This window comes from Girardinichthys multiradiatus, chromosome 6 (assembly GCF_021462225.1).
Source record: "Girardinichthys multiradiatus isolate DD_20200921_A chromosome 6, DD_fGirMul_XY1, whole genome shotgun sequence".
NCBI lineage: Eukaryota > Metazoa > Chordata > Actinopteri > Cyprinodontiformes > Goodeidae > Girardinichthys > Girardinichthys multiradiatus.
This window is the reverse complement of record NC_061799.1, coordinates 35,991,066-36,004,316: the sequence shown is the minus strand read 5'-3', so window position 1 is coordinate 36,004,316 and position 13,251 is coordinate 35,991,066. Positions and strand designations below refer to the sequence as shown.

Genomic DNA, 13,251 nt, shown 5'->3' with positions numbered 1-13,251 from the left:
ATTTTTGATGCATTCGTTTGTTTAATGAATACATTTTAATGAAGTAAATTTTTGTGTTAACCTGTAATGAAATCACTTCCTTTCCCAGAGATAAACAAAAAAATTAGATAAGACGCTGATATGTGAAAACGTTTTAATAAATATCTAGATATTTAATGTGGTGTCCTCGTTTTTCTCACATGGGTATAGATAGATTTAATTTTCTGCCTATTTGTCCTTTGTTGTATACCAAAGCCACCTTGAGTGTTTGTTGTATGTATATATATATATACAGTTTATATATGTGTGTATACACATACATATATTCATACATATGTGTGTGTATGTGTATATATTCACTACCGGTCAAAAGTTTTGAAACACGTTTCTCATTTACTGGTTTTCTTTATCTTTATGACTATTTACATTGTACATAGATTCTCACTGAAGACACTGAATGAATCATGTAGCAAACTAAATCTACAATGTAAATAGTCATGAAAATAAAGAGACCCATTCAGTGAGAAAGTGTATCTAAAACTTTTGACTGGTAGTGTATATATAACTTATTTACATGAATTAAATATTAAATAAGTATGACATTAGTAATAATATATTTAATATGCAATATAAAGTCCAGTTAAACCCAGTACGTACAGGAAGCTTGTCAACAGGTTACCAGTGTGAGTCAGGGCTATCTCACCAGCAGACAGAGACCCAGCCCCGCTTGTAAAGAGGCGTCTGGCCTTCCACCCCTGCTATTGTTTTACTCGTATATTAGAATATCATTGGGCTAAATGTGGAACAGCTCCTCTGTTTTTATTTTTATTTTTTAACTTCGCCGAGTTAAAAAAACAAAAATTCAATCCGAGGGCTGGTTGTTAACGTTACAGTTTACCGGAGGTTTGTTTTCCACCTCCACGGTCCGCGGCTACTTCCTGGTGCCACAGAGAGAGGCAGTGCTGAGTTAAAGAGACAGAAGTACTGGTAGAAATTCAGACAGGAAAAAAAAAAAAACCACTGAGAGAGGAGAGGGGCTGGAGACGTGATAGGAACAGTTGACCGGATTCCCAGAAATTCAAATACCCCCTCTCTCTCTCTCTGTTCTTATTTATGTGTGTATTTAAAATATTTCCTCGGTGAATCGAGCGGTCGTTCTTCGTCGGTGCGGATGTCGGTCTGCTGCGGCTGAAGCGGAATTGTAACGGGGGAACATATTCCTCCCTCCGACGGACGGACGGACGGAGAGAAGCCTCGCAGAGATTTTTTTTAAATTATTATTATTTTTTTTTACGGCACACTCGCTGTTGGTGTTATTTCTTCACAAAAAGAACCCCGTCGTCCTCCCCCGGTTGTCATTTTGATATTATTTTTTAACGACTCCACAAGGAAGGGTTGAGGGTGACGGAAGATGGGTTGTTTGGGCAACAGCAAGACTGAAGACCAACGCATCGACGAAAAGGCACAACGAGAAGCTAATAAAAAGATAGAAAAGCAGCTGCAGAAGGAGCGACAAGCGTATAAAGCGACACACAGGCTCTTATTACTGGGTAAGGCTAATCTAAACGCGGTGGCTGGGTTTTTAAAATGTGGATTAATCCGTTTCGTTTACCGAACACGTAGCCGTATTTCTTTGACAGCAATAATATGTCATGGGGGTGGATATTGATGGAAGCTCCACAGCCTACAATTAACTGCCTTAATCATTTACCCCTCCTCTCTAAACGCATTTATCCCCTAATAGGTGGTCAGGATGTTGTCGCTTAGCGCTAAATGTGTGGTATTATTTTTATTTTTTACGTTTTGTTTCTGTCGAAGGTGCGGGAGAGTCCGGAAAAAGCACCATTGTGAAGCAGATGAGGATTCTACACGTCAACGGCTTCAACGCTGAGTGAGTGCTGCGCATTAAACCCGCACAGAAAATAACATTTAATGCTGTCCTTTATGGCTACTGTGATAATGAATTACAACGCCGAGGCCGGTACACAGCCTGCTGCCACTGCAGCGCCTGTTGGGCCCTGTACCACCATGCAAACCTGCTAATATCTTGCATTTGTCTGGTCCATTTTTTGTTTGTTTGTTTGTTAAGAGGCACAGTTATTTATGTGGGAATCTGAGTGTGCTTAAAAAAAAAAAAAAAAAAAATGGTTTCCTGTTTCATGCATAAGGGAAAGAGGTTGTGATCGACATAGGCCTATTGATGATTTGTTTTGCTGCAAGGCCTTGCATGGCATTGATCTTAACTGTGGTCTGTTTTAAAAAGGCCTGCAACATGTCAGAGTCCTTTTAACTGCAGGACAATTCTCTGCATGTGAATGGAAATTAAAGTCAGGCAGGATCTTAACGTCAAGATTTATAAATTATAATGATACCCCTGATCACTGACTTTGCTGACTAAATTAGATAATAATTCAGTTATGACTTAGGATAATGGGCAAAGTTGGGTTTATATTAAATTTCTAGACGATTTTCAGTATACATTTTGCCCAAGAAGGTTTTTTGATCTATTTTGTTGCTTAAACGCCTGCGATCTCTAAGGCTGAATCCCGTTTTACCCCCTTTTCTCCGAATTAAGGTCTACAACATATCAGAAACGTTGGAAAATCATTTTTTATTTTGAATTATATATGAATTTCATGTATTTATCAGAGAAAATATATAATTTGTCATTAGGATTCAAATGTGATAGTAATTATACCCTAATCACTGACTTGCCCGCTTGGGCTGTACTATTAAAGCATTCTTTTAGATCATAATTCAATTAGCACTTAGGATAATAGTTCAATTCATTCCTTTTACCTGTTAGAAAACATTTATATACGTATTAATGAAATATATGTATTCTGGAGAGGCATTATCTTATGGTGTGAGGTGGTGTTGAGATTTAACTGTAATAATAATAATAATAATACATCATCACTGACCTTCACCTGCTTGCTTAACATTTTAACGTACAAGAGTTAAATAATGGCTTGTTATATGAAGTTGGGCTTGTGTTCAAATCATACAAGACGTTCGGCTCAAAATGTGTTAGAATAAAATTTTAGGTCTGGATTGTAGCTTAAACACCTTTAACCTCTTTGGGTGAATCCCGTTTCACCCCTTGCCCCTCACTGTCTGCATTGATCTTGACTGCGGCCTGTTTTACACTGGCCTACAACACATCGGAGTCTTTTAACTGTAGGAAAATTCTCTGTATGTATATAGAAATAAAAGGTGCTTATCCAAGAAAAGGCAGGGTTTTACAGTATACAAGATTTAAATGTAATACTAATGATACATTCATCACCGATTTTTACCTATCTGGGGTTAATTGTAGATTATAGATAAATTAAGTCATAGGGCAACAATAAAAGTTGCTTCTGTGTTCAGTTCATTGAAGACTGTTAGAAAGGTTTTTTGGTGTGGTTTGGTACCTAAACACCTGTAATGTCTAAAGCTGAACCCCATCTCACCCTTCCCCCTTATTAGCCCTTATTCCTACATTTTAAGATGTTTAGAAATGATTGTTGTTCAGGGCCAGATCAACTCAGTAGCTCCAACTTTATATTTGATGATAAACTCTGATTATGGTTTTATTGGCTGCTGGTACGAGTAGTCTTTGCGGCGCAATAAAATGTGGTATGGCATACTGACAACTGTGACTTTAATGTAGTTCTTCTAGAAAAACAGCGCAATCATTTGAAAGTAGATATTGAATAAAACTCTGTTAAGTGTTATTTGTGGGCATCTACTAAAGTAAGACTCCCTCCAGCAGACTGAATATCTTATTGGCATGCAAAGTGTGACATCTGGAAATGACCACAAACAAGCCAAACAGTTCTTTGAAATATTATTATTGTAACCCCCTTACTTGGAAAACAATGTATTGTTAAAAACTCTCTTTCTAGCATGAGCTGACATTAGTGTACACACTATGGTGCTAACGTAGATTCCCAAACACAAGCGGTAGAGGTTGATTTCAAAATATATTACAGTTTTTTCCAAAATATGAGCAGTGTATTCTGATTTGTGTGCGGAATTAAGAACCTTTGCATTTTTAATTTAGTATTTTCTGCTGACCATCGAGGGCCAGAGCCCCGCCGGGCATAAATTCCTCGATCTGAAGTAGGGCTCTTGATTGCATCAGTGTTTGTCCAAGGAGGGCAAAGGGGAAAGCCTTTCCAGTCGTTAAAAACTGAGATTTTTTTTACAAACACTACTATAAATGGGACTGAGATCTGCAGATCCACTCACACATGTAGCTATTTAGTTATATGTTTACATACAAAGAATCGGGGAGAAATGATGTTGTATCAGCTTCTTGAAGGAGTATTTTAAGAGCTATGTCACAGGATACGATGAGGGGTAGGGGTACGAAGAACCTTGTGAAACGAGATTCATCCTAAATAAAAAGGTCACAGTAGATCTTGGTGGAGATGTAATATTGATGCCTTGCATGAAAAAATATTCAACATGGCTCCAACCGGAGTATAGTAGTGATTTTCACCATGAAGTAAAGGCTGCTGGTCTCCACAGAGATCCTTGCAACGTACCAAAGAATATTTGGATTTTTAGACTTTTAGACTTACATACTGTTTCTATGCTGGGAGAAAAACCCACAAAGCAAAGCGTGGACAGGTTCAGGTCATTTTGTGCACAGATCAAATTTGATGTAATAATCCATTGGTTCAACAAGTAGTAGCTTTAAAAGAGAAGTTTATTCCGGTAGAAGTTTTAATCATGTAATATACATGTAAATTTTATTCAGAGGCGGACAAGGAAATGTACTACAGCTAGACGAACTTCAAATTAGTTTAATAAATGGTCCATATGGTGTATGGGTTGCTAAAATATTGTAGGATCTCACTTTTTAACCAAAAACAGACACAAAGTGTTCACTCAACTTTACATTTATTTGATTTCTTTTTCTTTGCTTCTTAAAAATATGTTAACATATAATATGATCTCTGTAGCACTATTGTTTTTAAGCTACTTGTAGAGTCCACAATTATTGTTGGGAGTCTTTTGGCTCCTCACTGGGGGCACAATGTCAGCTTTACTCCTTTGTGAGATATAAGGAATGAATAAAAGAGGAAATATTTTAGGGGTGATCACTATGGTGGTGAAGTGTATTAAAGTCAAAAGGTTTTGGTCTTTGGACTAAACTGTGGGTTGACAAACAAAAAAACAAAATGCATTCAGCTAATTAAGGCAGAATAAAGACTTGAGCTAATGTTCTGTCCTCAAACCTTCTCTCCTTCTGTATGTCCTTCCTTCCTTCTTCTTTCTTCCCTTCTATCGTTTCTCCCTCCCTCCCTCAATGTTGTCCTTGCTTTGTCCCATCTTCTGTGCTTCCTTTCTACCTTCCTTTTGTGTTTCCTTTCATCTTTCTTTTCTTTCTTGTCTTTCCTTCCATACTTACTCACTTCCTTCCTTCCTTCCTTCCTTCCTTCCTTCCTGTCAAGACCATGGTATTTGCAGGTTCCATATGAAGTGATCTAGGTTAATTTACCAGCAAAATGTAGCATTGATATTTTAAAACGGGTAAAAAAAAGGACTGAGATCTCTGGAATCCTTAGTCTGTAAAAGTCTTAATTTTTTATAAGAAGTGTGTATAAACCCTGTATGTTGGTATGCACTGCCTCATAGATGTGTCTTGTCTCTGTGCAGAGAAAAGAAACAGAAAATACAGGATATTCGGAAAAACGTGAAGGATGCCATAGTGGTGAGTTTGCATTTGCAGTACCCTGCTCAGTGTCTGTTGTTACAGAGAATCCCCCTGCAATCCCATTTTACTGATTATTATACAGGCTTTTTAGCATTTTTCCCCTCCGGTATTCATCCTGCTTAGTGCCTTTTCTATTTTCTTTTGTCTCCCATTTCTGCTTTATAGACTATAGTGTCTGCGATGAGCACTTTAATACCCCCAGTCCCAATAGCCAATCCAGAGAACCAGTTTAGGATCGAATACATCAAAAGCATAGCACCACTATCGGACTTTGACTATCCACAGGTAAGAGCCTTTTTTGTTTTTTAACGCAGTTCTTGTGAATGTATTTGCTTGTGTGCTGGATATGCGTGTGTTTTTAATCTTTCCTTTTCCCAACGCGTGCTCACGTGGGCGTTAGATGGCATGTGATGTAATGGGTTTGGTGTTTCAGCAAAGAGGTATGTCTGACAACGGTGATCCGAGATAAAACTAGCTGGAATTTGGCTGTTTCCTTTATCTTTTCACACATTGGGACTTGATTTCTTAAGAAGCCACGGCTCTTTACTTTAAAAAGCAGGATGGAAATGACACACCGGGAGCTTGTTGGGTGGCTCAGTTCCCTGTTGAATGTGTGGATTTGAATGCAGAAGTTGGAGTACACCGGATTCTTCTGTGTGTGATCATCCATTTAATAGCACGAGGCCATGTGTTGGAAATGTAGATAATGTTTTACATAATTCTGAAAGTCTTCCTTGTTTGACACTGGCCGTGCAGCACCACGGAGCAGGAATGACGAATTGATAAAGAGCTATAGATAGATTTTACTGGAACCAAACGGAAATATGAGCTGTCTCTCCGGTGTGAACGAAACACCGGGTTAATCTGTAGTCCGTTTGTTGATCTGCGCTTTGGAGAGTCGGGTTTTACAATTTACAGGAGTTCATTTCTGTCCAGAAATGTTCTCAGTGAGCAGTTTAAAAATACGAAAAATAGTCATTGTCGAAATGTTTATTCAAAACGATTTGAGGAATGGTTTAAGTTGAATAATTTACCCTTTTCTGACTTTTTTCAGAATTTGGAAGAATTTCTATACTTCTCTCTGTTTATATTCCAAATCTGTTAAGTTTGAATTTTGTGTACTGTTTTAGGATCCTGTTAACCAAAACGGAAATACCTTTTATTTTTATTTTTTTTGAGAAACCCTAATTAATCAGCCAGCAGTTGGAATTGGCTCAGCTCTGATTGGTGTTCGGCCGGTCAACCAAATCCTAAAAAATACGATTTGTTCTCCCCTATTTAAAAAATATAAATGGATCAGCAAAATAACTAACGTGCATTGTTGTGAAAATGTATTTGGTGCCTTACAGATTTTCTCTGTTTTCATATCAGAGAAAGATAACCTGACTAAATACAAAATGCAGTTTTCAAATAATGATTTTATTAATTTGGGAGGGGGGAAGACAATCCCAACCAATCTGTGTAGAGGTTTAAGGTCATCCCACAGCATTTCGGTCACATTTAAGTCTAAACTTTGACTAGACCACTGTTTGAGCAGCTGAGCTTTAGGTCACAAACTGATGACCAGTCATTTTCCTTTAGGATTTTCTGGTAGACAGCACAATTCACAAGCCCATAAACTGCAAGTCTTCAGGTCCTGAAGCAGCTAAGCAACTAAATACCTTTACATATTTTACTGTCTGTATGATGTTCATTTTCTACTGTGATAGTTTAATGCTAGATTGAATGGCATGCATGCCTTTTGAAAAGTTCCACTTTTGTCTGGTCAGTCCACAGAATATTTTCCCAAAAGGCTTGTTGAAGTTTTTTGGCATATGTGAGACGGGTTTTTGTTTTTGGTCGGCCGGGGTTTTAACCTTGGAATTCTCCCATGGAGGCATTTCTGCCCAGTCTCCTCCTTATTGTTGAATCATGAACTCTGACCTTAACTAAGGCAAGTAGTGCCTGCATTTCTTGAGATGTTGTACTGGGTCCTTTTGTGACCTCCTGGATGAGTAATTTCTGTGCTTTTGGAGTAAATTTGGTAGATCTTCCACTCCTGAGAAGGTTCACCGCTGCTCTGTGTTTTCTCCAAAGCCTTTAAAACAGTTTTGTAACTCTTTCCAGGCAGATAAATGCAAGAGACTTTGTATCTAATCGGTTCATGAATCTGTTTAGATCGAGACCTGATCTGTTGCTTTTTTTTGATTTCTTGATTTAATAAAGGGTATGATTCCAATGAGAAATCTGACAGGGGGCAAATATTGTTTTTGCGGGACTATAATAAAATCAGATAAAGGTTGGAGACATGAAAAATGGGGATAATCTTGTGTAATTCCATCATTTTTCTATTGGATTCAAAACTATTTCCTCTATCATAGAACCCGCAGCACATTGTCCCTCTTTTATGTTTTGTGGTCTTTAGAAAATAAAAATCAGAATTGTATTTGGCAAGTCAGAACTCAAAGAAAAATACAAAAATCGGTAACAGCCAGAAGAACAGTCATCGGTGCATCTTAAATTTCTATTTAGTTCTTTTTTTGTTGCTATGGATCTCCTACAAAACCTAGAAACCGGATGTATAGAGCATACAGTAGCCCTGTCCTCCCCTCCCCCACCTGTTGCTGTGTTAGTCGTTCCAAACAAATCTAAACAATCACCGAATGTACAGCAAGTTGTATATTTTCTGCCTACCTTCCTCACATCTAAAGCATAATATTTTTTTTAGCAACTTTTTTTAACTCTACATCTTAAGAACCAGTTGGGCAGTTAATATCCCGGCTGAGCTGCTGTGGCCTGTGCGGCTGCGACGTTGGGTCAGATTGTGTAAGGGGCCACGGGGAGAGGCGGCGTTGAGTTCCCAGGCCCCGGCCCAGGCCGTAAGACAACAGCACGGCTCTGTTTGGACCGTCTGTTCTTGTCATCAGTCTCGGGCTTCATTTGTGCCGTCAGTGTCACCACCACATTGTCACTCAGTGCCACCAGGCATGATATCCGGTGTCCCGGCCCGGCCAATCAGCAACCTATGGCTTTCATCTGGTGGCGCCGTTTTGAAACATGGAAGCGTGTTTTGCTGGGAAAATTCTGCGCAGATGATGTCATGCTTTGTACAAAGAAAGAGAAGAAGTAGACAATAACTTGTATCTCCTTAGGTGTCAGTGAAAGGAAATGTGCCTTTTTATAAAACAACCAAGTACTTGGAACTAAATGTACTATTATGATAAATATAGAAGTGATCCACAGTATCGGTCAGAGGAACTGCATCTTGCAAATGTTTGATTTTGTTTAAGAAACGTTTAAAACTATTATTGTACTGGATCGTATCAAAAAACAGACTCTCTGCAGTTGTTGCATTTAATCAATTAATGCAAACAAGTGTATCTAGTTTTTGGTTGTTTCTTTGTCCAGGATGCTTGTCATTTTTCCCCATTGGTCACTTTTTGCCTTTGCAATTTTGGTTGCTCTATCCCTGACGTTTTCAGGTACGAAAAGAAGCCATTTGCCTCGGTACATTCCCTGCTGACCATGCATCAATTTGTGTTTATGTTGAGATGTTTTGTACCCACTCTGACAGCAGATAATTTTGAAATACAAGTACTCTTAATCTACTGTAAGAAAATGTAACTATGCAACTCCAGTGAATGACATGTATCAGCAGAAGGTCACTGGTAGTTATTTTGGTTTGATTGGGGCTCATAATGTGTTGTATTTCAAAGGAGTCAGCTGGTCCAAATGGGGATGAGAAAATGAGGATTTTTGGGATTATTTACCTTGATTATTCCAAAGTCTACTTAACTAAAGAAATAACTAAACAGATACGCTAATCAGATACAGATTCACGTATGAAATGGAAGTAGTTTGGATGAAATAGCAACTCGTGGCTACTTAATGTGTGTACAAATGGGCATGGGGCGAATTCACATGTAGTCCTTTGTCTAATGTATTGTAAGGCGATTTTAAATTGCTGAGCAGTGGGGAATATAATGTAAAATTGTCAGTCAGTCAGTCATTTTCTACCGCTTATTCCATACTGGGTCACGGGGAAGCTGGTGCCTATCTCCAGCAGTCTATGGGCGAGAGGCAGGGTAAAATTGTAATCAGTTTTATTTTTAGATATTTTTTCAGGTCTAGAGGCCTTTATTTTTCATTTTCTGACGGTCGGCAGACAGGAAAGAGGGGCATAGAGAGAGGGGGAGACATTTGGCAAAGGTCGCGGGGTCTGGGACTATAGCCTCCAAATATGGTCGTGCGCTTAACCCCTACACCACCAGCGCCGCACCGTCATCATTGTTTGAAAGGGAGTAGCATGAAGCTATAAACTTTATATATACTTTCCTTCTTTACACGAGTAATTTTACCAAATACTTGATTATTTTTCAAAAACAGTATTAAACTATTTACAGTTTCAAAGCAAAAGAAATGGCCAAACAAAAATATTTTGAAAAACATCTGAAAATCTTAGTGGTTGAAGTTTAATTTATTAATTGGATCTTGTGCTTTGTGTTGGAATCTTGTTAAATCTGCTGCTAGCTAATTAAGGCTGAGGAAGGGCAAACTTTGTGATTGGTGTTGACTGTATGATGATGTCAGATCTCATCGTTGGTTCTGGATCTGTTCTGCCCGTTGTCACTTCATACCTATTATTTACTCATCGACGTTTGTCCAAGCTTGCTTCCATTTGAGATTTTCTATGACTTTAGTTGGCCTGCTTTGCTACAGGTAATATTAGCTGGGTTATTTACTTGGGTACCTGTTCAACACGCCTCTTTGTAGCTTGCCAATTGTAGTTTTCAATATGGCTCTGAAATTAATTAAATTTATTGTTCAAATTTAGTTGTAGGCTCATACAATCACAAGAACAAACTAATCATCCAAAGACTTGGGCGTGGTGCTAAGCCGTAGAGTGCAAGCCATATACGGACGAATCAGTCACCGACGCAGCCATTTTGGGATCGAGTCCCGACCCAGGAGAACTATGATGCGTGTCTTCCCCCTCTTTCCACCCCACATCTTGTTTGCCTACTTTGGAAAAATAAAAAAATAAGGGCCACTAGTGCCACAAAAAAACCCCAAAAAACAGTTTTTTTCTTATTTTGGCATATTCCTCTTTGCAAGTAGGTCCATTGTGTGCAATACCTCTTGGATGGTGCACGATTTCACCAGTCCAAAAAGAGGAGAGAAGGATTGGCGGAATGGTGCCCTGCCGGGTATGAATTGAGTCCTGGTTGATACCAAACACCCTGCGGTAGATGGCACAATTTATTAAAACTGCAAATGGGCACATAGGCCGACACCCACAGTCACAGCAGCAGCATTCAGTAAAACAGAAATGTTGTCACTGGTACGATCCCCAGCCCCAGGCTATTTGCTGCATATCTTCCCCTTCTCTCTCTGCCCTCTTTCCTGTTCAGCTCCTAACGAACAAAAGCCACTAGTGCCACAAAAACCTTTAAAAAAACAAACAAACAAAAAACAGGTCAAGTCAGTTTATTTGTGTGGAAACACAGGCGCTGATCAGAAACACATGAGGTGCAAGATTTGCTACTGGGTGGTTTCTGCATCACACGTCAGCCTCCTTAAATTTAAACCTGGACGGGTTGATCAGCAACAAATACTAAACGTAACTGGAACTGATGACATTTAAATACATGTACATGATCTTTCAGTAGGTTTATTTCATTTATTTTTTATATAATATGCTACATTTGAAAAAAATATTTCGGTTATTGTGGGGGAGGATATCAGAAAGGTATCAGAGACATTTTAATGTTCCAAGTAAATGTAAGTTACCTTTTTTTGAATGTGATAAATGCATAATTTCTCCAAGCTCAGTGAATAATTGTTTTAAATAATTGTGATTTTTATCTTTTTAGGTAAGTTTTTTTTAATGGAAAAAATATATCTTAAATATATATAAAGTATATTAAAAAAAGTATCACCTCAATAAAAACAGTTGTGGTGCTTATTTGTTTTTATTGTAAGAGGGGGCAAGTGTAGGTGCGACTGGCTGTGCGCAGCAATAAGTTGGGGAGGAGGAGCAAAGCACTACTCGGTGCTCTACAAAAACTCTGGTCACTCCAGGACTAATTCTGGCATCTCAATAAAGAGTTTAAAATGTATATGGTGTAGACACATTGGTGTTCCCTGATGCTGATAACTGGCACACATCACTTCAGCAGAAAAACTGGGTTGTGCTCCTTTAGTGTCTTTACTATGACTCTAAAAACTACTGGCTTTGTTGAAGCAAAAAAAAAGAGCAATTGGCGCAGCAACAAGTTGGGAAAGGGCAGATAGCTCCTTTTCTTACCCCAAAAATTGGGGTACAAAATGGGGACGTGAAGAATATTTTTTACAATGTCTGCTACCAAAATTACTTTTAATTCTGTTTTGACCTGTTGCTGGTTAAAACACAGAAAGTTCAAAAAAATCTATTCATTTCACAAAGTATAAGTGTTGGAGTTGAGCTTTAATTTTCATCAAAACCGTTACGTTTGATATTAAATGAGGACCATGGGGTTTATAAGCCAAAGACCTGGCTTTTTTTCCTCTTCCCTGTCGTAGTAGAACAGCTGACCCATGAAACAGAAAGCACGGATGAAAACGGTCGTCTATGCAAATGGAAACAAATGTCACTGCTGTAGCAACATTACCTACTCGACAGCGTCTTTCAACTGAGCTGAAGCAAAATTCAAATCACCCATAGCCTCTGTTTTGCACTGTTTTCCTCTTTCAGGCTAGTTGACCAGTACTAATGTTTCCATTTAAAACAGGTGTGACACTGTAACTGAGTATAGTTAAAAATCTGGTAATCTAGTTACCAAGTAGAGCCATGAGTAGCCCCGTAGTATATTTGTCCCCTTGTTCATTGGCTGGTTGTAAAAGGGAGTTTGAAAGTATTAAGTTTCACACCTCTGCATTATGGTGATCATCATCATTTAAAATATTTTGTGTCATATTAGTTTTTTTTTTTTTTTCCTTTTGCTGAACGCTCGAGGATCTTTGGCATGGAGAGCTGATATGTATTTAAAATCCTCATATTCGAAGATAAAAAGCAGTGAACAGAGACTCCTTTTAAGATAACCCAAGAAATCCAGGTCTCTTTGCATACAGTAACTGTAATCTAACACAGATGTACTATTCAACTGGGGTGCAACAATATCTTGTGGCACAAGATCTTATGATGTTAGAAATCTACAATATTTCTTTGCAAGGTGAAGCCTGTTTTGAAAACTGCTATCCAGTTGCTGACAGTATGTGACTGTCTGGGGAAGTTAATGTAAGCATAAAGAAGGTTCTTTAATTTGTAGGTATCTGCTTTGTTATTGACACCTTCTGTCTCATGTATCTATTATTTTAAAGTAAGAAGTGGAGGTACTTTGTGTGTCGATATAGTTATGCTTTCTAAACTTCAAAATTTTAAAGCTCTTTTACTGAGATGCCAGAAAAGGAGTGAATTTTCCTTATATTTATATATTATATGTATAGCACATAGAGTAAAGCTGCCTTGCCCTCCTCCCTACTTTTGCTGCACATTGAAGGTCAGCTGGCAAAAATAATGCTACTAACCTTCGTCCTGGCATGTA

General features: G+C 38.3%; 1 protein-coding gene across 2 annotated transcripts in view; it reads left to right on the top strand.

The window, feature by feature from the left end:
• gnal (guanine nucleotide binding protein (G protein), alpha activating activity polypeptide, olfactory type) overlaps positions 1-13,251 on the top strand; it is a 79,331-nt gene that overhangs the window by 22,969 nt on the left and 43,111 nt on the right. The window contains exons 1-4 of one of the 2 annotated variants that reach the window (XM_047367356.1): positions 943-1,529; positions 1,798-1,870; positions 5,632-5,686; positions 5,855-5,974. In XM_047367356.1, the coding sequence (XP_047223312.1) occupies positions 1,391-1,529; positions 1,798-1,870; positions 5,632-5,686; positions 5,855-5,974 (387 nt within the window). In that variant the 5' untranslated portion in view covers positions 943-1,390. Of the gene's footprint in view, positions 1-942; positions 1,530-1,797; positions 1,871-5,631; positions 5,687-5,854; positions 5,975-13,251 lie in introns of those variants that run through there. The other variant, XM_047367355.1, reaches the window with a different exon arrangement.